General features: G+C 42.7%; 1 protein-coding gene across 4 annotated transcripts in view; it reads left to right on the top strand.

Annotated features, from left to right (window-relative positions):
• The first annotated feature begins 3,319 nt into the window (after nt 1-3,319).
• The window catches only part of KIF3B (kinesin family member 3B), a 38,418-nt gene continuing 14,778 nt past the window's right edge, over nt 3,320-26,959 (top strand). Inside the window, exons 1-4 of one of the 4 annotated variants that reach the window (XM_065921819.1) lie at nt 3,326-3,444; nt 4,664-4,787; nt 13,029-13,206; nt 24,007-25,463. In XM_065921819.1, coding sequence (XP_065777891.1) covers nt 24,072-25,463 — 1,392 coding nt within the window. In that variant the 5' untranslated portion in view covers nt 3,326-3,444; nt 4,664-4,787; nt 13,029-13,206; nt 24,007-24,071. Of the gene's footprint in view, nt 3,445-3,704; nt 3,720-4,663; nt 4,788-13,028; nt 13,207-24,006; nt 25,464-26,959 lie in introns of those variants that run through there. The other 3 variants (XM_065921820.1, XM_065921818.1, XM_065921821.1) reach the window with 3 other exon arrangements.

Here is a 26,959-nt window from a genome sequence, read left to right on the forward strand (position 1 = left end):
TAAAATGAACTGACACAATGGCATTCCCTGGAATTAGACCAGATCATTTCTAGGCTGGAGTTTGCTCTGGGGGGGAGCTGGAGCGGAGGGGTCTCTGCTTTGGTCCACATGATATCTCCACCTCAGGACCCACTCGTCCCGGCCCCACTGGCCTCTTGCCCTGCTGTTGCATTCTCATCCTCTCTCTTCTCCCTCAAACGTACCAAGTCTCCAGAACTGGGAGCTTGGGAGCCCTGCTCTGACTTGTAATTACTTCTTCCATGCCGTGAGTCCTCTCTCCAGGACTTTAGAATTCAGAACATCCTTTCCCTATTTTTCTGCTGAAGCAACTCTTTCTTGAGCAATAATTGTCTCCAAGTCTAAGTTGGGTGGAAAAGGGGTCACAGTGTGAAGGCAAATGGAAACATACTAAGTAATATATCAAACTAGTATCCCACCACACCAGGGTGAATAACCACCCTGGTTTGCCCAGCTGAGAGTTTTCTTGGGAGATGGGACGTTTTTTCCCCCATGCTGTGTGGTTTATGGGATCTTAGTTCACTGACCAGGGATTGAACCCACGTCCTTGGCAGTGAAAGCTCAGAATCCTAACCACTGGACTGCCAGGGAATTCCCCTGGAGATGGGACTTTTGACTGATAGCAAACAGGAAAAGTTCTGTGCAAACAAGGATGATGTGATCACCCTACGCTTAGTACTATTATTACTAATCCTGTTTTTCTACACAGTTTTAAAAAGCTTGCTAAGGACAGAAGCAAGACAATGCTCTCATCAATAGGGTCTTATCAAAGTTTTTTTCTTTCTGATAAGTGAAAAAAAACTCAATGTTATTTCAATTTTCATTTCCTTTAATATGAGTGAGTGGAGCATCTTTTTATATTTGAAAGCCATGTTTTCTATACCCTTTCTCTGAACTAGCTATTTATACTCCTTATGTACCTGTTTTTTTTAATTATAAATATAAACATGTAGTATTGATTGATTTTCTTTTCTCCTTGACTCCTGCTTATATGACAGTAAGAAATAAAAAATGTATCAGCCCATAATGTGAATAGAAGAGGAGGCAGACATTAGTGGTCCAGAAATTTTGGCAGACCTTCGGCAGACAGAGACAGAGGGGAAGTATTGACTTTAACAGGAGGAGGAAGTTATGATCTAACGTCTGCAGAGAAGAATATTGATAACTGAAAGGTGAGCCCAGAATCCTTTCTTAGAAGAAACGGATGCTAAAGTTGAGGAAATCTCCCAGAGAGTAGAACAAAAAAAGCCAAAAAGAGGGATGAAAAAGAAAAACAATGAGAAAATTAGCTCAGTCCATTAAACACAATTTCTAACAGAAGTTCAAGACACAATTTCTAAAGAAGTTTAAGACATATAGAAAAAAATAGCAGTAGCCACAAAGAAAACAAATGAAAAAGTGTGGAAGAAATAAAACATAAACCCACTTTAATGGGTTCATCAGAAACAGTGTTTGTAGTTATTATAACGTAAACATGATTCATTGACTTAACTATATTGAATAATGCTGGGTAGGCACATAGAGTGGGTAACATGTGAAGGGAAGTAAGTAAGGACCCAAAGGATGATTCAGAGTCAGGTATCTTAGTTGGGGCCAGCTAACTGTTGTAACAAAAATTCTCCTTGTCTCAGTAGCAGAATCCAGTAAAAGTTTATTTTCTTGTCTAGTGTGGGCAGCTGTCTACTAAGAGATGTCTCATTGATCCAGATTCCTCCTATTCTGCAACTCAGCCATCTCCTAGAACCTTGGAGTCCTTCACTTTCAAGTCCTTTAAAGTCCTTCACCTTAAAGCTGAGGAAGTATGAACAATTACACGAGAGGTTTTTATGGGTTAGGCCTGAGAATGGCGCACATCATATTCATTTGACCAGAACTTGGTCTGAGAAACAGGCAAGGTTGGGAAATGTTGTCTAATTGTGTGTTTAGGAGCCAGAAAATAATGTGAGGGGAGCAAGTAGCAATATTTGCCACACTAGACAAAGGTAGGGTGTAGGGTGGGGAAGAACATCCCAGGTCCTCAGAGCTTCCCAGGTGGCACAAGTGGTAAAGAATCCGTTTGCCAATGCAGGAGACATCTGAGACAAGAGTTTGATCCCTGGGTCAGGAAAGATACCCTAGAGTAGGAAATGGCAACCTTCTCCAGTGTTCTTGTTTGGAAAGTTCCATGAGCAGAGGAGCCTGGAAGACCACAGTCCATGGGGTGACAAAGAGTTGGACACAACTGAGCATGTATGGACCCCACATATTTACGGAGTACCTACTATGGACCAAGCATGGTCGATACAACAGCATGTGGCAGTGGGTAACAGCAGGTTGAGTTCCTGGGGGAGGGGGTATGGAACCTGGCCTTAGAGGCAAATGTGGCTAGAAGGGAGTTTTACTGATTCTGTAGAAAGTAGTAAGGGCTTTGGATTTGATTTTGAAAGAAGTGGAAGTCCATTAAATGGTATTGAGCATAATGTGCCCCAATCTGCTTTATGTTTTAAAATGACCACTTTGGCCACCTTGTGGAAAATAGATTGGGAGGTCAGGGCTGGACACAGGAGTAGAAGTAGAGCTTAACTATGCCAGGCAGGCTGGAGATGAGGGCAACGCCTGGCCTGATGTGATGGCACTGGGGATCTAGAAAGGTGAAAAGGAGAAATATATGAGAGGCACTGGTTCAGACGATAAAGAATCTGCATGCAATTCAGGAGACCCAGGTTTGATCCCTGGGGCAGGAAGATCCCCTGGAGAAAGGAATGGCAACCCACTCCAGAGTTTGCCTGGAGAACTGCCTGGAGAATTCCACGGACAGAGGAGCCTGGCTGGCTACAGTCCACGGGGTCGCCGAGTTGGACACGACTGAGCGACTAACACATGCACATACACACTCTAAATAATTAGAGACATGGTGACTGACTTAATGGGGTGGGAGGGGCATGTGAAGGAGAAAGAAGGGACAGGAATGATTGCTAAATTTTTGGTTGAGAGGTCTGTTGGACTCTAAATGGGAGTTTGAGACACGAAAGCACTTTAGAAAAGGCCAAAGGGCGCAACAAAGCCAGTGCGTTACATTTTACAGATGGAGAAACTGAGGCACGAGATACTAGCAGGCGGAGTCAGACCGTGTGTCGCTCGTCTCACACCCCCTTAGATGGGTGAAAGGACCGAAGGGTCTTGGGTACCTATTAAGCACCGGTATCTGGCCGGGTCCGGCCCCTCCCTGCCCTGCCTGACAGACTGTCAATGACCGTCATTCGTGTCTCAATAAAGTTATTGAAATTGACATTGGTTGCTAAGGAAGTAGGTCGCCGAGCCGGTTGCTAAGGAAGTGAGCGGCCTCGTTCTCTCCCCATCCGGGGCAGCGGGGAACGGCTAAGCCAACGGCTGAGCCCACGGCTCGCCGCCGCCCCCGCCGCCGCCCGCTTTCAGCTCGGGCTGCAGGTGAGTCGGGGTGGAGCCGCAGGGCCGCTGGGCAGGGCCGATCTTCCCGCCGCATGGGATCTTCCCCTGAAGGCCCGCGGCGGCACCACCGACAGGCTTTGCTGCTCCGGCAGCTGGAGCATCTTCTGCTCTGCCTCCTGGGCATCTTCAGGCAGTCCGGACGGCCTCGTCCCCTTCTCCGCCAAGCGGGAGTGCGGCCCGACCCCAGACCCGGCCGCGAGGGGTGGAAGTCAGAGGCCGAGCTCTGGGGACAAGCGGGAGGGAGAGGGGAAGCGGTAAGGGAGGTGGGGAAGCGAAAGCTTGGGGTCCGAATCTTGGCGCTGCCCCTGGCTCACGGTGTGACCTTGGGCAAGTCCCTTTCCCTCTTGGCCTCAGTTGACCTGTTTGCCCAGTGGGGTCCGAACACTTGCTGCTCGGAGTGTTTAAGATACTGAGCCGTGTATGCTGGAAGTTCCCTCAGTGGGGAGGAGAAGGGCCAAGAGCCCAACTTGAAGTCCGAGTGTCTGGATTTGAGACTGCATCTCCACTTAGTAATGGTGTGGCCTTGGGCAGGTTAATCTCAGCCTTCTTTTCTTATCTGTAAAATGCGTTAATGAACTGCAGCGGGAATCCAGTAAGACGGGTATGTCAAGTAGCTTGGCACATAGTAAGTGCTCAACAAGCTGTGAGGAGGCATGTGGGGTGGTTTTGGTAAGGCTTCCTGGAGGGGCTGACTTTGAGACAGATAGAGTTTAGGTGTGTAGTGCACCAGCTCATATGGATGTTCCTCCCTTGTTGATATCCCCCCTCAGTTTTACTTCTTCATTCTGCTAAGAGCAAGGGAGGTGGTGTGGATTTCTGCAAAATAGTCCTGGTGGGGGAAGCCCTGGGGTCAAGTCCTTGTTGATAGTTGAGGTTATGGTTTTATTTTTTTACTTAGGTCTTGTTGACTCTTCCAGAAGACAAAGAGTTATGTTTCTGTCTTTTGAGAAGTGCTTGAAACAGTAATATCTATTTCCAATTGTGATTGACCTTTAAACAACACGGGTTTGAACTGTGTGGATGCATTTTTTTTAAACGAAGTTATGTACTTCACCTTTATGTATAAAGAACTTGAGCATCCATGAATTTTGGTATCCACCGGGGCTCCTGCAACCAATTTCCCGCAAATATTGAGGGTCAGCTGTATATGATTAAGAAGCACTTTTCAGGTATATTATCTTATTTAATCTTCACATAGACTTTGCCAGGTAGGTGGTGATGTCATCTCCATTTCGAAGATGAGGAAACTGAGGCTAAGAAAAGTGAATGACTTGCCTAAGAATTTTATACCTATTAAGTGATGGAGCTGGACACATTTCCAGGTAAATCCTGTATTTTCTTCTCCGTACCCTGATATCTTTGATTTCTCAGTGGTAGCCGTTACAAAGCCATAGGGTATTCTTTCGTTCCTTCTGACTGCTGTGGCTAGAGGCTTTTCTTCCACTGACAAGGAAACAAGATCTTACATAAAGCTTCAGTTAAATAGATACCATCCGAAGTGTGAATTTCAGAACAGAGTTGGAATGTTTAAGGGGGTTTCTCTGTCCTCCTGACCCCTCCTCTTTAAAATGAGAGGAGTAAGCTACTGGGTCCTTTTAGAGCTATTGTGCAATTCTGATTGCATGCTAGTGGTTTAAAGGCATGGAATGAGGCTGCCTGGGTTCAAATCTTGGCTCTGCTACTTCTAAGTTGTGTGCCACTGAGTGATCTACTTTACCTCTTTACCAGTTTCAGCATCTAGAAAAGTAGGGTAATAATAGTATCCACCATCCATGGCTGTTGTGTGGACTTATGTATGCCTAATACATGTGAAGTGCCTGGCAGTTTTGGTAAACATTAGCTATTGTTATTTAAGCTTAACATAGCCTAAATAACCTGAATTATGCTTTATATTTTAATGATGGTTAGTGAATGAGTAAATTAAAGCATGTGCTGATGATACTAGGTCTTGTCAGCTTCACAGGGTCATTGAATTCATGAAATAGTACCTATCACTGCTGCTGCTACTGCTAAGTCACTTCAGTCGTGTCCGACTCTGTGCAACCCCATAGACGGCAGCCCACCAGGCTCCCCCGTCCCTGGGATTCTCCAGGCAAGAATACTGGAGGGGGTTGCCATTGCCTTCTCCGGTACCTATCACAGTATGGTATAAATGTCACTGTTACAGGGTTGCCCCAGGAACCTGTAATCCCATGTCAGAATGGGTTGCAAATAAAAACGAAAGCTGATGGTTGGATGCCAGGTCTGGTTGTCCGACTCCCAGTTCAGTAAATGTTTACCAAATCCCTATTTGCCAAGCACGTGGAGCATGTGGAGATCGGCCCCAACTCCACATTTCTTCAAGGACCTCGGAGCTTAATTTGCATATCGCGAGCTTTTGAATTGAATTTGATGTCTTTAAGTGAGTTCATGTCTTGTGTTTTCCCCTCCTTGGTGTAAAGGTGTGGATTCACATCTCTTGTGTCCTTAGATTTCTGTTGGGTGCCTGGGCTAGAAGTCTTGGCTTGCTCTCTAAGCCCTTTATCCACTGATTTATGGCTCCCTGAGAAAGAACCTTCTGTTGTGCTGGTTAATAATACAGTGCCCTCTTTATGGTGCCTAATGGTTTACAAGAATGCTTAAACGTGTCTTCACTCATTTGGTCTATCAGTAACCCTGTTAGGACAGGAAGGTGCAGATTGAGATTCCCATTTTACAGTCGAGGGACCTGAGGTAAGAGAAGCCAGGCTGCTAGTAGTGGCCCATTTCACACTGACCTCCAGGCCTTCTGACTCCAAGTTCAGTACTCTTGCCCCTACTGGCTCAGTTTCATTCTCTTGCTGATCACTTGGTGTGTGTCAGGTGCAGTTCTAGCCTGGAGCTCTGAAGGTGGAGAGGTAGGTGAGGTCCTTGCTCTCATGCAGCTTGCATTCTAATGGCAGCAGCAGAAAAAGAAACCAGTAAATGGACAAGGTCGTTTGGATGGAAATAAGTACTCTGAAAACAGTAAAACAGTGTGTCGTGGAGAGTAACTTCTCCATGGGGGTGCTGCGACTTAAACTGGGTGGTCCAAGAAGGTTACTCTAATATGATGACATTTTTGCTGAGATATGTGGCCAGAAAGGGGCCAGCCATTTGAAAATGTGGCAGAAGAGCAGGGATAAAGTCTCTGAGGTGGGAATAAGCTTGGTAAATTCTGGGAACCAAAAGAAGACTCAGAGTGACTGGAGCAAGTGGGTGTGTGGGGGATGGGTGGGGATGAGGCTTCAGATCATGCAGGGCCTGTAGCCCAGAGCATGGAGGTGGGTTTTTATTCCAGAAACAATGGGAAAGCATTGAAAACTTTAAGAAGGAAGTGACATGATCTGTTTTGTCTTTTCTAAAAATCACTTTGGCCTCTGTGACCAGTGAATTTTAAGAGGTATAAGAACGGCAGCCTGGACAGTCATTCGGAGGCCAAGTGAGAGGTGGTGCTGGCTTTCTAGGGTGTTGGCAGTAGAGATGGTATAAGAAGATGGACTGGGGATGTGTCATGGAGGTGAAACCAGCGGGATGGTGGTTGAGGGCAAGGAATCATAGATGATTCCTGGGTTTTGGGCCTGAGCAATTTGGTAGATGTTGGTGGTGCCATCTGCCTTGAAAATGATAAGACAGCTTTTTTTGTAAGGTGCCCTGTGTGGAAGAATTAGCTCTGGTTCCCTGTGAGCCCTTGGAGGAGAGGCGCAAGGTATAAACATCACACTTCGAGCCTCTGGGGAGGAGGTCCTACAGGATAGACACCCAGGTGCGTCTGTTTGAAGCCTCCCCCAGGACATCAGAAGCCCTACTTTTCTTGAAGCCTGGCTCTTGACCAGCTTGTGGAGTGGCAGGTGCAGGCTGTGCCAGAGCAGTGCCCATCTGTTTCATTGCTGTTGGCATTGCTGTCCTAACTCAAGATCTTCGCTGATGAAGGTTCCTGGGAGAAGGCTGGCCAACTCTGGGAGACAGAATGGAATCACTTGTGAAGTTCAGTGCCTCAAATGACCACAGTCTTCCTGCCAAAGTGGTTCTTTCTTGGCCATCGAATGACATTTCTAAAGTTTCAGAGCTTTTGATTTGGGAATCCCTGGAGAAGCTGTTGTGTTCTGCTGGAATTCCTAGAGGATCCTTGAATGGAGTATCTCTTCTGAGCAAGGGAATTTGAGCCTTCTTTTCATTTATGCTAATAACTGCCTCTGTAAATTTAGACTTCACAATGTTGAAGATTCAGCACTGTGAATAGTAAGACTAATAATTCTACCACCTCCGCTTGTCTAGCTTTGTTTTCAGTTTCAAATGCTCTTTCCTGCACATTCTTGCGTACTAATGTTTAGTTAGTTGAGACTATGTGGCATATGTATTTTACTTAGTTTACAGATGAAGTGTTGAGAGGGCATTCATTTTGGTCAATAATACTAGATACTTGGTAGGTACAGGGCTAGGTCCTTGTTGGTCCAAGGCTATTCTGTATGATCAAGGCACCCATGTGCCCTGAGAGCTTATTAGAAATGTAGAATTTATGTCTAGATATAGTAAACCAGTCTGCATTTTACCAAGACCCCCCCGCCTCCCAGGGTGTTTCCTGGGTACATTAAAGCTGGTGATGCCCTCTTTGGTTATAAGTCGCAAAACTAGGATTTAACCAAACATAATGGTAATAAAAGCACAGGCTTTCCTCGTTTTATTGTGCTTCATGGATATTGCATTTTTTACAATTTGAAGGTTTGTGGCAACCCTGCGTTGTCAGGTGATGGTTAACATTTTTTTTGGCAATAAAGTATTTTTAAATTAACAGTTACATTTTAATTAAACAATTGCATTGTTTCTTTAGACATAATACCCTTGCACACTTAATAGACAGTATAGTATAAGCATAACTTTTATGTAGTCTGGGATACCATAAAATTTGTGTGACCTGCTTTATTGCAAGATTTGCTTTATTATAGTTGAACAGAGCCAACTGCAGTATCCGCAAGGTATGCCTGTAACTGCAGAGCCAAATCTGCAGTATCTCCAAGGTATGCCTGTAACAGGAATAGCTCACATTTATTGATCCAAATGCTGTTCTTAACTTTACACGCATTGTCTCATTTAGTCCTCACAGCAGCCTGGTAACTGAGTACTGTTATGAATCCCATTTTCCAGAAGAGGAAAGTAGAGGCACAGAGAAGTCAAATAACTTACCCAGGCCTGCTGACTCCAGGTCCACTGCTCCTCCAGCCTCTCACTTGTTCATCTGTTTTTCAGGTGGGCAGCACCTCCCTGATGTCTTGTCAAAGGCCTTTCTTTGCCTTTTGTACCCGGGTGACTAACTTCAAATGCTGATGAAGGAAAAGTGACTTCATAGAATGACTGAAGAAATCAGGGGAAAAACCCTTGGTATTTGAATATAATTCTGGATGTCAATTACTTGACTGACAGGCAACAGACAGATAATCTGATTTGTGAGATAGGCTACCTCTCCCTCTTCTTAGCTCTAACTCAGGCCTGAAACGTGAAGCAGGTAGGCACTGTGAGCTTGTATTCTGAGTCATTCGGTCCTGAACTGCTTCCTGATTCTGCTGATAACATCTGTACCAGTGAGGAGAAGCTGGCTAAAGTCCTATGCCACCAGCTGACAAATTGCAAAAGATTCCCTTTGTTGAGCCTCAGCTCTCCCTGTCTGCTGGGTGGGCTCATGATTTTCCTTTCAGTATCCCCTTATCTCCGTAATCTTAGAGTTCTTGATCAAAGCCTGTGCCATCACAGGAAATTCTGGTGTGAAAAGGCCGTGGGATCTGGGTGGAGACATGAATTATAAGCACAGTTCTGCCATTTGCTGTGTTACCCAAGGCAAGTAACTCAGTGTCCCTGGCCCTCACTATCTGTGTAGGCAAAATGGACATGGGGTCGTCCTCCAAGGCTCTTCTAGCGCTGCCTGCAAGACAGCTTTGAGTTGGCTAATCTTTTACTTTTCCTTGGTGACTTGATGCAGTGCTTTCTCCCAGGCCTTCCAGGGTGAGGCTTTGAGAGCTCTGTCTTGGCAGTCAGAGATCCTTACCGTCAGCTCGTCTTATCAGCACAGACATCTGCATTGCTGTTTGGGATGTTCTTGTTTAGGGCTCAGTTAATCTTGGTGACGCACTGTGTCTCCTCACTTTGTCACACTGATCGCAGATGGAGAGCTCTTCACACACAGGCACATCTATCTTTAGCATGCTGGTTCATTTAAATCATAGTTTGCCTTAGAGAGCATCAGTGATAATTGTAGTGGGTGTGGTTTTATTTTTATAATTTTTGGCAAGATATTTGCAGCAGTTGCATTTTGTCATATTTGAACATAGTGTATAAATGGAAGTGCGTCCGAGTGAAATAGAAATTGTGATAGATTCTTGGGAGCTGAGACTGGATATGCTGTTACCCTCCTGGGGTCCTTAACATCCCCTTCAGCAGTGGTTTCTGGAAGGACTTGCTTTGAGGCTTTCATGTGTGATGTAAATTAAACAGAGGCTAAAGCTCATACTACTGTCTCCAGCAGCATAGGGGACTGCAGTAATCATTACTTTATAACACATTTCAATAACCTAAGCAAAAAAGTCTAGCTAGTAAATCATAAAAGATTCCATCCAGGTAAGATAAAACGTCAGCTTGAGTTACTTAAGATAACCGCAAGATGATAGTTCTTGGTGGAAATAGTTACTGGTTTTGCAAGGTCTGCAATAGCAGGTCAGATTCTAGCCCAAGAAATACATGGTGTTTTTCCCTGCTTATTTCTTCATTGTCAGCATTTTTTAAATAGAACTTTTTTCCCCTGACTATAAAAGTAATGAATTTCCACTGAGGAAAAATGAGGAAAATCCTAAAAGGATTAATTTAAGATTCACCCAGAAATAACTCCTGTTAAATCATCTTACTGTCCAAAGGAAAATGCACTCCTAAATGTGTTTTGTCTCATGGATATGCGGTTCTTACCTGTTTCCCTAATCATTGTCGTTTAGGCTGATTTCAATACTTAATGCTACGAGTAATGCTACAGTGAACATCTTAAAGATTATCTTTGCATATACTTGTATTTACGTTTCTGATGATGTTTTTAAAATTAAAACAATTTTTTGGTCGTGCTGGGTTTTCTTTGCTGCTCACAAGCTTTCTCTAGCTGCCGACAGTGGAGGCTCCTCTCTAGCTGCGGTGCTTGGGCTTCTCATGGTGGTGGCATCTCTTGTTGCAGAGCACAGGCTCTAGGCAACGGGCTTCCATACTTGCTCCATGACACACGGAATCTTCCCGGACCAGGGATCGAACCCACGTCCTCTGCATTGGCAGGCAGATTCTCAGCCACTGTACCACCAGGGAAGTCCAAGTTTGTTTGTTTGTTTTTTTTAACGAGGATCATTTTTAAAGTTTTTATTGAACTTGTTACAGTATTGTTTCTGAGTTTTATGTTTTGGTTGTTTGACCTTGAGGCATGTGGGAACTTCGTTTCCCCACCAGGGATTGAACCTGTACCCCTTGCAGTGGAAGGCTAAGTCTTAACCACTGGACCACCAGGAAAGTCCCCTCGTGATTTCTTTAAACTGGATCCTTTCCTTGTTAAAAAAAAAATGTAGTTATAAAGGCAGCCTCCTAAATAATGTTTTTAACGGGATGGTGTCTAAACAAAGTTGAAAAGGCAGACACTAATAGTTTAGTGGGGAGGAATTACCTTTGAAAAGGGTATTCTGATTCAGTTTCAGCTTACTGGTCCACTTGCAGATGTCTTTTCAGATAGTTGCTCTCAAAATGTATTTCCAGTTTTGCATTTGGAGATGTTAATTTAACGTTTCATAACCATTTTTTCGTGTTTTCGTGTTTAGTAAATATGAACTAAAACATTCCCTAGTGATGGGCACTGGTGTTGTTTCTGGCTTTTAATAATCACATACAGTGCTGTGGTGAGCATCTTTGCTTCTCTGTCAGCCTCATAAGAGAACAATTCTAAATAAATTAGTTTAGGGAAAGTTAGAACTTTATAAAGTTCAAAAGGAAAACTGTACCTTTTCCTTCTTAAAATTTGATTAGGACCCTCTAAAAATATCTTAAAAAAAAAAAGCTTCATGAGATATAATTCACATACCATAAGGTATCTTTTAATAATTTTTGTGAGCCTTCTTTGCTGTCTCCTTAATCTGTTTTTCTTTCTTCTTTTATTTAATTATTTGCCTGCACCAGGTCTTACTTGCAGTACACAGGATCTTTGAACTTCATTGTAGCATGCAGAATTTTCAGTTGTGGCATATGAGATCTAGTTTCCTGACCAGAGATTGATCCTGGGCCCCCTGCATTGAGAGCATGGAGTCTTAGCCACTGGACTACAGTGAAGTCCCTGTTTTTCTTTTTGATACAGAACTCCTTGTGAGTAGGACTCAGAACATGAGCCTTTAACATTTAAACCCTTCATTCTCTGAACAGACTATTGGCTGGTGACATTAACCAGAAATACTGTGTGTACGTTATCAGTTTTGTGCAGTGGATGAGCAGTGAGAGCAAACATGTCTTTATGGAATCAGGCAGTGAACCGTGATATTTTTGATTGACTTTTGGAGAGGAATTTTTAAAATGTAGCCAATTCATTATATTACTGAAACATCCTGTGATTTATGGAATATTGTTTGATCAGCTTTGGAAACTGTATACTATAAAGGTAGCGTATGTAGGCAGCTTCTCTAACATTAATGTACACACCAGAATCACCAGAGATGTTGATAATGGGACTCTGATTTTGAAGATTTAGATGGGATTAGATTCTAGGGGTTAAACCAGGTGGGACGGGGGAAGATTTTAGGTGACACTCCGGTACAACATCCTAAATTCTGTTGAGTGACACTGTGAGAGTTATTCCTTCTGAAACACTTTTGGCTCTTCTGACTATGTCAAGAAGAGTATTTGGTTCCAGTCTTTCTTAACATGTGCTAAGTTCCCTTTCTAACCAAGGGAGATCAGTTCTGGGGCCTTAGGTAAGCTACAGTTATTTAGTTTGAATTTAGTAACACTGTTGTGTGTCCTTATATTTATTTTCAGTTACCTTCCATTTACAACAAGTGATACTGGTTTTCCATTTATAGTAGTGATAGAAAGTTTCTTTTAAAAAGAAACATGTGTTAAAAGTAGGTTTAATGCAAAACCTTAACTCAATAATAGTACAGGTAGTGTATGGATATGGCAAAAACTGTGAAGTCAGGTGACTGATATTTAGGACATGCTGGTGTGGAAAAAAGGCCATGAACTTTGGAGCCAGGTCACCCTGGTTTCTGCTTACTTTGCTGCTGATTTTCTCAGTCTGCCATGTTGCTTCTCTCTCCGATCTCCAGAGTTTTTTACTCCCGTAAATTGGGTCAGGGCAAAGGTACCTCCTGTGGACCAGGCATTGTCATGCTTGTCCTGTGATCCTCCCGCAACCCCAAGGAGCCGGGCATTCCTGATAGTCCCATTTTGCAGAGGAGGAAATAGGCTCAGAGGGGTGAGGGAACTTGCATGGAGTCCCAGAGCTGGGAATGGTTGGACTGGGTTTCAATCCCTGGTGTGTCTGAACCTCTTTTTTGTTATTCCAGGCCACCTCCCTCGTTCAAATACAGCATTTGTTGTGGCTGTCTGCCCGGCTGCCTGGCAGTCTGATTAAAAGGACAAGTCATTGTGTACACTCATCATCACTACAACATTATTGACAATAGCCAAGAGGTGCAAGTCGCCCGCATGTTCATGGCCATATCAATGGATAAAGAAAATATGGTATATACTACAATGGGATGTTATTTAGCCTTATAAAAGACAGAGATGTGTCACATGCTATAATACGGATGAACCATGAGGTTGAATGGTGGTTTCCAGGGGCTGGGGAGACAGGGAGGTGGGGAGTTGCTGTTTGATAGGTGTAGAGTTTCAGTTTGGCAAGATGAAAAAGTTCTAGAGATCTGTTGCACAACACTGTGAATATCATTACTCAACTGTACACTTAAAACTGGTTACAAGGGTACATTTTATAATATGTGGGGTTTTTTTGTTTTGTTTTGTTTTTTAACCACAGTTAAAATTTTCTTAAAAGTTAAAAAAAAAGCGCCATTGGTCAGAAGGCAATCTGTTTTTTTTTCCATTTTGGAAACTCTCAAGCATACATAAAAATAGAATAGTATAATGAACCATGAACCCATTACCCAGCTCCAGCAGTTATCAGCACATGGCAGTTCTGATTCACATGTGACCTTTTTTCCACCCCACTGACCTCACCCCTGATTATTTTGGTTCCAGACAGCATGTTACTTTTATCTGAAAATGCTTTTGTGTGTATCTCTTAAGGGTAAGAACCTTCTTTAAAAAATACTATTTTTACACCTAAAAAGTAACAGTAGTCCTTAACATCATCTGATGTTCAGGGTTTGAAGTTTCTTGATGGTCTTATATATTTTTAATAATCAGCTTGTTCAAATCAAGATCCAGAAAAGGGTCCTACTCAAGGACCAAATGTTGTATTTGGTTGATTAAGTTTCTGACATCACAGTATAAATTTTAAGCAGAGAGACTATCTCTTTGCTGGATCAGTACATGGAACAAGAAGTTCCTGGCAGGCAGGCTCTTCCAGCTTCATAGCTTAGTGGTAGTTCAGAGCATTAGCCCTGAATGTCGGAGTCATGTGGACAGTGGGTGCCCTGTGGGTGGGAGGATAAATGGTATAGCCAGGGGAGTGGGTAAGACCGTGCCCTCTGTCAAAAGGACATGCATAGCCTTTAAACCGCTAGCAGTAGCTTCTACTAAGAACCCCCACATATAGTTAAAGGTATATTCATTCATGGTCTGTGCTCAGTCATGTCTGACTCTTTGTGACGCTATGGACTATAGCCCACCAGTCCATGTAGTCCACCTCTGTCCGTGGAATTTTCCAGTCAGGAATACTGGAGTATTCTTCTCCTCCTTCAGAGGATGTTCTAGACCCAGGGATCAAACCCTCATCTCTCGCATCTCCTTCATTGGCAGGCAGATTCTTTACCACTGAGCCACCTGGGAAGCCCAGTGTTCAGGACATTCACTGCAGCATTGTTTGCACTGACCAAGAACTTTTGCAAAGACCAAAACTGTTGGAGTTTCCCTCAGTGGGGCACTAATCAAATACGTTATCAGGCAACTGTACTGTGGTATCTAAGCAGCTACTTAAAAAGTGGGGACACGGGTGAGGGTTGGAGGAATGGGAGGTTTCTCCAAGATCTGTAAAATAAGGTAGAGAATGATGATATATACTTACTTACACCTCAATTTTAAAAGTAGGGAAGCAATTTTATATTAGTTAAGATATATTAAGCATGAATATATCATATATTAATGTTTGTATATGCTTCAAGTATCTCCCCAGGGGTAGGAGGAAGATTTATTTGTTCACTGTATATACAACTTGAATCATTTTAATCTCTGCATATATTGATACACATGTATATGCATGTGTATATGTGTAGTAAGTTTAGAGTTTTTCAATAAGACAAACCTGGTTTTGAATCCTGACTGTACCGTTTAACTGCTATGACCCTGAGCCAATAAATTTCTCTAAGCCTCCCATCCTTGTTTTTAAAATGAGGTTAATACCTATTCCTCAAAAGGTGATTTTGAGGATTAGAAGAGGTATATACATTAAGCACTTAATGTACTATGAGTCATGCCTATTGAACACAAGGTAGCCCCAGACCCACATTGATTCTGAATTAGTGTCCCCTAGACTTGAATATATTTTTTATGAATGTACTTTATGAATACTTCGGTTTCTTTGCCTCTTTTCCCCGCTGCTGCTGCTGCTGCTGCTAAGTCACTTCAGTCGTATCCAACTCTGTGTGATCCCATAGACGGCAGCCCACCAGACTCCCCCATCCCTGGGATTCTCCAGGCAAGAACACTGGAGTGGGTTGCCATTTCCTTCTCCAATGTGTGAAAGTGAAAACTGAAAGTGAAGTCACTCAGTCATGTCCGATTCTTAGCGACCCCATGGACTGCAGCCTACCAGGCTTCTCCGTCCATGGGATTTTCCAGGCAAGAGTACTGGAGTGGGGTGCCATTGCCTTCTCCGCTTTTCCCCGCTAGATAAGTGCTTTCTTTGTCTGCCTGTTGGGGTCATCAAATGACGGAGCTCATGGCGGCAATTTGAATTCAGGGCAGGCATTTATGTGTTCATGTTTCTTGTCTGTGACCTTTCTAGGTTTCTTTCCAGATAAGTAGTCTGTCATCTTAAGACACGTAAGCTGAAACCAAGGTGCTAGACCTTTTTCCCCCAAAGAAAAAATATTTTTATTGCCATCTCCCTGCTTGATTGTAAGAAACAAAATACACATACTTATCACAAAGGCCAAAGAAAGCACAAGCAGTAATTTGCAGGCTCACCCCCGGAGATCAATATTACTTGCCTTTCTTGAGGGTTTATTATGCATCTTGGACTAGACTGAGCATTTAACATTTATTAGCTTACTTAATCCTTATAACAGTTCTTTATGGTAGGTGTTGTTATTAATCCCATTTTATAGAAGAAACTATGACAATGTAACTTTCTCAATATTTTATAGCTAAGTGGCAGAGCAGAATTTCAAACCCTGACCTGCTGAATATTCAAGTTCACGCTTGAATAGTGTGTCTTGTCTTTGCAGTTTCCTTCACATCTGTCTCTGCACTTGTGCATATACACATGTAGACATAAATTGCGTCATAGTAACTGTCCTGTTTGGTAGCCTGCTTTTTTTCTCTCATCACGATGTCATGAACATCTTTCCTTGTGTAAATACCTAGAGGTTTATTACCATTCTTAATGATTGCATAATTTCCCATTGTAGAGATATGTCATAATCTAACCAGTTCCTTATCTATGACTGTTTAAGTGGTCAGAGATGCGACTGAGATAAACATAAAGGTGTATGTACATCTTGCATATGTATTCAGTTATTCGCTGATGGCCTTAAAATTGTAGCAAGAAATGGAGTTGCTGTTTCAAGGGAGTATTACGTTTCAAGTATTGCATTTCAATGTTTATATATATATATATATTTTTTTTTTTTTTTTGGCTGTACTGTGCGACATGCGGGATCTTAGTTCCCCAACCAGGGTTTGAATCCATGCCCCCTGCAGTGGATGTGTGAGATCTTAACCATTGGACTGTCATGAAAATCCCTTCAGTTTTTTTATATTGATTGCTCAAATGCCCTTAAATAATTTGTGCCGGTTTGAAATGCTGTGGCTCTTATATGTACTGTAAGAGATAGTTTGAAAGTGTTTAGACAGAGCTCTCAACTGTTTGGTTTACAGAAAAAAGATTCCCTTATGTTTATAAACTGTGCCCGTAATAACAGAATATATGTTATTAGTCTGTTATTTTGACATCTTTGTTCTGAATGCCTTTTATGGCTGAGGCTACACGACATGTAACATTGACATTAGAACATTAAAAACTCCATGGCTGTAGACCTCATAGAAGCGCTTTTATGATGCTTCCCCATGAAGTGAGAACAAGTAGCTTTACTCCTAGGGCCCTTGTTCATCAGTTAAAACATTCTATTATGTTATATTTGTGGTGGTCAGTGAAAGTGGATAGATAAAAGGGGGAAAATGAGTTATAACATCTGGATATAGTTTAGTTAATTTCACAAAAATTTTCCATCTTTTTTCCTCCCCTAATTTGATTTTAAGACTGGGTAATATATTTACATGATTCAAGAGGTATAAAAGGATATACACTGTAAAGGCTCCCTTTGGCTCTTGGCCTTCAGCTACCCAGCTCTTTTCCCTACAGGCAACCGGTGTTGTTATCTGGCTCTTGCATATTCCTCCAGATATACTTTACGTACATAGAGGCAGATAAAGAACTATTCTCCCAACACAGATTCCATGTCCTTTTAAAAGTTCTCCAGAGAGGGATATTATTTTTTAAATTGGAGATGAATAATCTTGTTTTGAAAATTGTGTAATTCCCATTTTGATAACTGGCCATCATGGGAACCAGAGACTCAGAGTTGAGCTTGCTCTCTTGATGTTGGTTCAGGGATTGGCAAACAAGGATTCCTGATCCTTCAGAACAATTAGTAGCAGTTGTGAAAGAGAGTCATGTTGATGGTGATGAGGTGGATACAGAGTAGAAACAGCTGCTTCCCCTGAGAGAAAGCTGCACAGGGACTTGGTTTGGGCTGGTTAATAGGGAGTCACTTTTATCTTCTTGTCTGAGTGTTGCGGTGCTTTTCTGCTGGCCTCTGTGATCTATGGCTTGGGCTGCCTTTACACTCTGAGTCCTTGAACTCCAGGCCAGGCAGTTGGCAGGTGTTTACCTGATCTGATCTTAGAGAACACTGCATCGGAACGCATTCATTAAAGGTATTAGTATGCGCTGTGTACCCACAGAGTACCCTCCTTGCATTGCTGTTCCTAGTGAATTGCCAGACCTTTTTTTTTTTTCCCATTTAAAGATATCACATGCTTGTTAGAGAAAATTTGGAAAATATAGAAAGCTTGAGGGAGTAGGGAAAATCTCCTATATGCAGTCCCATCTCACAGAGTTGACCACTACTGCTGTTTTGATGTGTCTTATTTTTATGCAATTGTGATTGCTTGTATTTAATTTTGTAAACTGCTTTTTCATTTATGCTAAGCAGATTCCATGTCATTACAGAGCCTTGATAAGTGTCATTTAAAAAGATGGACTAGCATGACAAGGGCTTCCCAGGTGTCGCAGTGGTAAAGAATCCACCTACCATTGCAGGAGACACAGGAAATACAAAAGACACGGGTTTGATTCTTGGGTCAGGAAATCACGCTGAAGTAGGAAATTGCAACCTGCTCCAGTATTCTTGCCTGGAAAACTCCATGGACAGAGGAGCCTGGCGGGCTACAGTCCAGTGGGTCGCAAAGAGTTGGACACAACTGAGCGTGCATACATAAATTTGGTCATAGACAGAGATGCCTACAAGAGCCAGGCAGGAAGTGTAAATGAGCAAAGCATGCTAGGTGTGAGACAGTAGGAAGTGTGGGTTGGGGAGGATTGGGTGGCTGGGCCCATCATCGGGTGGCTGAGCCGTCATTCAGTTCCCATTGCCCTTCAGTTCCCTTGGGGCCTGGGCCAGGGGCTGTCAGGATATTCCCATTCTTCCAGAGAAGCAGAAAACCTGTCTGTTTTAATGTGAAATTGCTCTTGGTTTTTTGTTTGTTTTAGTTTTATTTTGTTTTTTTTTTTTACAGAAATCTTAAACATTCAGAGAATAATATAGGAAGCAGAATTGACAGTTGTTAATGTTTTCTCTTATTTGCTTCAAACCTCATAACCTGTTTCTATTTGTTTTTAAGAGAAATGATAAAGTATTACAGATAGAGTTGAAAAATTCTTCACATTTCTTGTTCCATTCTCTACATTTCACTCTGTCCAGTTTTAGCAGGCATTATCAGAAATTACTGTATATCCTTCTATTCCATTTTTGGGAGTATTTACATATACATAAATGCAAATCCATGAACACCATATTGTTTTCTAATTTTTCAGTCATAATCATTCTCAGCTTGCTTTTTCACTCAACCTGTTTGTTTTCTTTCTTTCTTTTTTATTTATTTATTTTTCTTTCTTTTTAAAAAAATATATTTATTTATTTGGCTGCGCCAGGTCTTAGTTGGCATGTGAGATCTTTATAGTTACAACATGTGGGATTTAGTTTACTGACTACAGGTCAAACCTGGGCCCCCAGTGTTGTGAGCACTGAGTTTTAGTTACTGGACCACGAGGAAAGTCTCAACCTGTTTATTTATTAATGTAAATATATGTAACTAGTTCAGGGTTGACAGACTTTTTCTATGAAAGATCAGGATTTTAGGTTTTGTGGGCCACACTCTCTCTGCTACAGCTACTCAGCTCTGCTATTTTATAGCTAATGCAGCCATAGATAATATGTAAGAAAAGGGATATGGCTGTATTCCAATAAAACTTTATTTACAAAAACTGGCTGTGGGCTGGATTTGGCCTGTGAACTGTCATTTGCTGACTGCTGCTCCAATTTATTTCTTTTAAATACTGAATAGTATACTATCTGTAGCATGAATGTACCATCTTTTATTTTTCAGTTCCTCTATAAATGGATGATTAGGTTGTTTCCAGTTTTCTACTATTTTAGCAGTGCTGCAGGAAGCATCTTTTTCCGTGTTTCCTTGTACGTATCTGCAAAGGTTTTTCACCAGGGCATATAAAGATATAGAGGTAGAATTGTTGGGGGGGTTGTTTTGTTTTGTTTTTTTAAACAACGGTTGGGCCAAATAAAAATGGCTTCAGGTAGAATGTGACCAGTTCGTGACCTCTGTTCTAGAATCTCTATAGGAAGCCACTGGTTACTGATAATCCAAATCCACACCTAGTTCTAGAATTTGTTGTGGACTCCTTGACAGCACAGGTGAGAATGGGTGAATCCAAACAAGAAAGATTCTGGAAGAGAGTGGTTGCCCTGAGAAATGTGCAACTGATTTCCTCAGCAGACAAAAGAGATGAAGTTGGACAAAGACGCAATCTTTCACGTGTAGTAGCCATTCTAATGGTGGTTGTTAACAATGGGATGACAAGTTCAAGTAGAAGAGGTGTTCGGGATAAAGATGCTGAGCTGCTGACCTGTGGTTTCTCCTTTCCTGGCAATGCTGTGAGTTCCTTTAAAGATTTATCACTGTAATTAGACAGACCAGAAGAAGGAGGAGGAAGGTAATAAAGACTATCAGGGCATCCTTCCAAGAAAACCCTCTCCTTTGAGGAGGACCTACAGCAAGATTTTAAGCTCTGGTGGCAGGAAATTAAATTAGTCCATCTTCCTGAAGTAATATGTCAGTAATACATGACTAGTTCAGCCAAGCTCAGTGAGTTCAGAAAAGAAATGATGTTCTGTGTTCCAAGTCAAGGAGATTTAATTAAGTGGACTCAGACTTTGGGAATTCCTTCTTTTAAAAAGCTTTTCAAGGTTACTCTGGGTCATTATTATTCCTTTGTTTTTATTGTTTTGGAGAACTCAAAAATATACAGGGCTGTAACAGAAGCAGCTGAACATCAAGATCTGTATGAAAGCCTGCCGCAGGCTTTTTAGTTTTATTAGAGAGGCTTGGGGTCACATTGCTTTCATAGGTGAAACCTCTCCCCGGGTATGAAATGCAGAAGAATCGATCCTCTCCGGTGACCTGTTCCCCATCCACCTCTTCTGTTTCTTATTCCTTGGAGTCTCAGGTCTTGTCTAACCATCCCATGTACTACAGCAGAGGCCTCCCCAAAGGAAGCTCTGGGGCCTGGGCTTCGGGCTTGGCACCCAGAGAGCTTTTGGCAGGCCTCTGTTGAAGTGGAGGCAGAGTCAGGCAAGGGATCAGCCATAGCTGTAGCTTGGGGGCCATTCCCCTAGACAAGAAAAGGAGACGCAGTAACCTGGCCATTCTGATATCTGATTCTAAGTATCCGGCAAAATTCTAGTAGCTTCTAGAAGCTAATGAATGAAGGGCTGCCTTTTACATAGTTTTTTTTTTTTTTTTTTTTACATAGTTTTTTTAAATGACTTGATATTTACTTTTAATTGAACATTCCCTGGAGAAGGAAATTGCAACCCACTGCAGTATTCTTGCCTGGAGAATCCCATGGACAGAGGAACGTGGCAGGCTACTGTCCATGGGGTCGTAAGAGTTGGACTCAACTTAGCAACTAAACCACAAACCACCACAGTTGAACACTGATTAGGTATTTGGATCTCAATTTGAACTGATTTTTTTTTTTTTTAAGGATGATGACTACAAATTGAACAAGAGAAACTATTAGTCTAGTGATATTTAATGCATAAAATTAGGCTTCCCTGGTGGCTCAGCAATAAGGGATCCACCTGCAGTGTTGGAGACTGCCTGCAATGCTCTAGACACGCGTTCAGTCCCTGGGTCGGGAGGATCCCTGGAAGAAGGAAATGGCAACCCACTCCAGTTTTCTTGCCTGGAAAATCTCACGGATAGAAGAGCCTGGTGGGCTATAGTCCATGGGGTCACCAGAGTCGGACACAACTTAATGACTAAACCACCACCATCACCCCCAGTAATCTTCAGAATGACCCTTTGACAAAGGTTTTGGATGCAGTTGTTTTAACTTTTTTTTCTTTTTTGGCCATGCTGTCGCATGTGAGCAAAAGTTCCCCCACCAAGGATTGAACCTGTACTCTCTGCAGTGGAAGTGCTGAGTCTTAACCTCTGGACTGCCAGGGAAGTCCCTATATTAGTTAATTTTAATCTGACTTTATTTTAGTTCCCAAACTATTTCCACGTTTATAAGTAACTGTTAGTCTGACAATCATCCAAAATGAAGGAGAATTATCCCTGTTTTACAGATCTTACAAAAACGCTGATGCAGGGAGGCTAAGAGGTCTTGTGGTTATACATTCTTAGAGAACATTATTTTATTACATATAACAATTAGAAGAATTATGAAAAATAGCTTCTCATGTTTCCATGTGCTTACTTACCGACAGAACAATTTTTTGTGAAAGATCAATGAAGGAACATAACTCTGTGTTTATTAATTGGCAGCATATATGCCTAGAATGACTCATCACGGCTATACATTTTTCCGCCTTTTGTTGGCAAGGTATAGGTTAGTCTCACAACTCAATGAATACTGTAATTCATGTTCTAAGTATCTATCAAAATTACAAATGCATATATCCTGTGATCCAGATAGATTTTTTTCCCATACATGAAAGGATGTGGTCCTGGGTTTTTCATAGTAAAATATCAGAAACAGCTTAAGTGCTAGGGTAGTGGTTAAATAAATTACAATGCCTCCAAACAGAGGGATGTTTTACTGCTGTCATAAAGAATAGGGCAGCTCTGCATTTACTGAGGGGAACAAACTCCAAGATAGGTTGTTAAGTAAAAGCAAGCTGCAGGACACTGCGTATTGTGTGTTACATACTATACTTGTGTAAAAAAAGAGAGGATAAGTGTGCATTAATACATATGAGCTTGCTCTGCATAAACTTATTCAGGAAGATTAAAAATCTAATAATACTTGCCTTGTAAGCAGGGAAGTGGTTGGCTGGAGAACAGATAAGGGAGAGGGACCTGTCAGCAAAGGACCTTTTGAATCAAGAATCATGTGAATTACCTGTTTATTTTTAATTTTAAAAATGTATATATTTTAAAATAATTTTTATTTTAAAGATAATTTTGTCTGTTTACTTATTTGTGGCTGTGCTGGGTCTTTGTTGCCGAGAGCACAGGCTTTAGGCTCATGGGCTTCGGTAGTTGCAGCTCATAGGGCTCAGCAGCTGCCGCTTGCAGGCCCTAGAGCGTGGGCTCAGTAGTTGTGGCATATGGGCTTCGTTGCTCTGTGGCCTGTGGAATCTTCCCAGACCAGAGGTCAAATCCGTGTCCCCTGCATTGGCAGGCAGATTCTTATCCATTGCGCCACCAGGGAAGTCAGAATGATCTGTTTTTTTAAAAACCCTTGGTTTGAGGTTTTGGGGAGTTTAACGTCATCATATGTATCTCTTTGCTCTAATTTGCTTGCTCTCTACCCCTTCCCAAAGAACCCATTTAAACATCCTTTCTTCTGCTCCGTGAGTTTTTAGCACCAAATGAAGTTCTTTTTTGTTTTTACTTAAAAATTTCTTAACATCTATTTTCTTATTTGCACTCAAATTTTTAAAAATTTATTGACTGAATAAGTGCTTTCTTTGTAATGCATTACCCCACATCCTTGTTTATTTGAACACATTTTGCACAAGCCATAGTTGATTTTAGAATGGAAAAGTATTATCAGTACAAGATAGGAAATTCTAACAGTACTAATGAGTGTATAGGGAAGAGTTTTTTTTTTCTTTCTCTAGATCTCTGAGTGTCCTCTGGGCTCCTAGTTCCCCTCCCGAGGTTGCCACTGTTACCACTTTTACATGTATGCTTCTAATACTGTAGTATGCATATGTAAACTGTGCTATAGATACTGTTCCTTGTCCAGGTTTTTTCACTTAACAGCATATCTTGGTTTAGGATTATGTTTAGATTAGCACATTTTTTTTTAGCAACTGCACAGGATTCCACTGTATATATTAAATTTATTTCATCAGCCCCCTCTTGATGGGAATTGGGGTTGTCCACAATCTATTGCTACCACAGATGATGCTACAACAGATATCCTTCTATGTGAAGGATAAATTCTTAGAAATACAACTGCTAGATCAAAGGGGCTTTGCATTTTAAATTTAGAAAAATAGCTCCAAATGGCTCTATGCAGAGGTTATGGTAGTTCCACAGCATATAAGGTTACTTGGGCTTTTATAAAGCTTCCAGCCACCTCAACTTGTAGTATAGGATATAATATACATTGAAGAGTAGACAGGGTAGTTAACACTGTTGGTGGGGTAGTGTTTTTATTTTTCCCTCTGCAACTGGTTAAGATCCCATGAGGAAATAGCCATTTGTAGTAGTTATTAAGTATAGCTGTCAGATGGTTGGCTAGATGGAGGTGACCTGGGTGTATAATCAGTCCCCAGTGACAACTGTACTGTCTGCTTACTTTTTTTTTTCCCCTCCCCCTAGGACCCTAGCATCCTGAGATATTTTTGGATTCATAGCCCTTAAGAGTGACCTGGTCAGAGGTCATCATGTCAAAGCTGAAAAGCTCAGAATCGGTCCGAGTGGTGGTTCGCTGTCGGCCCATGAATGGCAAGGAAAAGGCTGCTTCATACGACAAGGTGGTGGATGTGGATGTGAAGCTAGGGCAGGTGTCTGTCAAGAACCCCAAGGGAGTGGCCCATGAAATGCCCAAGACCTTCACTTTTGATGCTGTCTACGACTGGAACGCCAAACAGTTTGAACTCTATGATGAGACCTTCCGACCGCTGGTGGACTCTGTCCTTCAGGGTTTCAATGGGACAATTTTTGCCTATGGACAGACAGGGACTGGGAAAACCTACACGATGGAAGGAGTCCGGGGTGACCCTGAAAAAAGAGGGGTCATCCCTAACTCGTTTGATCACATCTTTACCCATATCTCTCGATCCCAGAATCAACAGTACTTGGTCAGGGCTTCTTACTTGGAGATCTACCAGGAGGAGATCCGAGACCTGCTCTCCAAGGATCAGACCAAAAGGCTTGAGCTCAAGGAGAGGCCTGACACCGGAGTGTACGTGAAAGACCTGTCTTCCTTCGTTACCAAGAGCGTGAAGGAAATAGAGCATGTGATGAACGTGGGGAATCAGAACCGTTCTGTTGGGGCCACCAACATGAATGAGCACAGTTCCCGTTCACATGCAATTTTTGTCATCACCATCGAATGCAGTGAGGTGGGCCTCGACGGTGAAAACCACATTCGGGTAGGGAAATTGAACCTTGTAGATCTTGCTGGCAGTGAACGGCAGGCCAAGACCGGTGCGCAAGGGGAAAGACTGAAGGAAGCAACCAAGATCAACCTGTCCCTTTCAGCCTTGGGTAATGTCATTTCTGCCCTGGTGGATGGAAAAAGCACTCATATTCCATATCGGGACTCCAAGCTTACCAGGCTCCTCCAGGATTCTCTTGGTGGTAATGCTAAAACTGTGATGGTGGCCAACGTGGGGCCTGCCTCTTACAATGTAGAAGAGACCCTAACCACTCTAAGATATGCCAACCGTGCCAAAAACATTAAGAACAAGCCAAGGGTCAACGAGGACCCTAAGGACGCCCTTCTTCGAGAATTCCAGGAAGAGATTGCTCGGCTCAAGGCCCAGTTAGAGAAACGGTCCATTGGCAGAAGGAAGAGGCGAGAGAAGCGGAGGGGGGTTGGGGGTGGGGAAGAGGAGGAGGAGGAGGGAGAAGAGGGGGAGGAGGAAGGGGATGACAAGGATGATTATTGGCGGGAACAGCAAGAGAAACTGGAGATCGAGAAGCGGGCCATTGTTGAGGACCACAGCTTGGTTGCAGAGGAAAAGAAGAGGCTGCTGAAGGAGAAGGAGAAAAAGATGGAGGATCTGCGGCGGGAGAAGGACGCTGCTGAGGTGCTCGGGGCCAAAATCAAGGTACTGTACCCTGCCTTAGGCCCCTTCTTTTTTCTTTCTAATTTTTTTGTTTTATAAAAAAAAAATGATATGAGGAATGATGTTGATATTCAGTGCCCAGGGGCTTCCCTAGTTAGTAGCTCAGCTGGTAAAGAATCTTGCCTGCAATATTGGAGATCCCGGTTTGATTCCTGGGTCAAGAAGATCCCCTGGAGAAGGGATAGGCTACCCACTCCAGTATTCATGGGTTTACCTGGTGGCTCAGACGGTAAAGAATCCACCTGCAATGCAGGAGACCTGGGTTCAATCCTTGGGTTGGGAAGATCCCCTGGAGGAGGGCATGGCAACCCATTCCAGTATTCTTGCCTGGAGAATCTTTGACAATAATATCCATGTACCCCCCTCCCTCCCCCAGTATAAGAAACAGAATAGCATCTGTATCTTGACAAGCTCTTTGTGCCCCTACCTCCCCAGAGGTAACCGTTACCTTGAATTTGGTGTTTATTCTTTCTTTGCTTTTCTTTATAGTATACCCAAATGTGTATATATGTGTATATATATCTCTACATGAGAGATCATTTTGTGCATGCTCAGTCGCTTCAGTCATGTCTGACTCTGTGTGACCCTATGGACTGTAGCCCACCTGGCTCCTCTGTCCATGGGATTCTCCAGGCAGGAATACTGGAGTGGGTTGCTGCGCCTTCCTCCAGGGGATCTTCCTGGCCCAGGGATTAAACCCAGATCTCCTGCATCTCCTGAATTGCAGGCAGATTCTTTACTCACTAAGCCACCTGGGAATCCCCCAGAGATCTTTTTACGAGACCAGTGCTCTAACCCCTGAGCTATGGAGCCCCTCAAAGATCTTTTTAGTTTCACATAATTTTTAACTTTCGTATCAATTGAGTCCCACTGCTGTGATCTACTTTTGTTTGCTAAATGTTATGTTAATGAAATTTATCCATTTTGATGCCTAGAACTGTGATTTATTCTTACTGCCCTAAGATTTCCATGGCATGCCATTCTCTTGATAGTGTGGGTTGTTTTAGTTTTCTTGCCCTGATTTCCTTGTCCTTGACTCGAGGAGAACTTGTGTGAGTGAAAGTTTCCTGCTTGACATCATCAGGTCTTAGGGTGTGTATAGCTTCAACTTCACCAGACAGCAACACGTGTGTGGATGCTTCTACCAGGGGGGTATGAGTCCTGGTTGTTCCCCATCCTTACCAACACTTGTGATTAGCAGACTTGAATTTTTGTCTGTCTGGTAGGTAAACAGTGGTGTCTGCTTGTGGTTTTCATATGCAGGGTGCCTGATTAAGCAAAATCACCCCGGGTGCTCCCTTGCAGTCGGGCCCTGTGTGCCAGTGGCTGAGTAAAATTCTAGAGTGTGGAGGTGCCAGTGTGTTGCCTGTTCTTTCTGGCACCAATTCCCTCGGGTGCCTGGACTCTGGGCCACCAAAGGACTTTCCTGGCAGAGGAGAGCTCAGCGCTGGCTGTGGAAAACCGAGGATGACCACTGC

Source organism: Muntiacus reevesi, chromosome 2 (assembly GCF_963930625.1).
Source record: "Muntiacus reevesi chromosome 2, mMunRee1.1, whole genome shotgun sequence".
Lineage (NCBI taxonomy): Eukaryota > Metazoa > Chordata > Mammalia > Artiodactyla > Cervidae > Muntiacus > Muntiacus reevesi.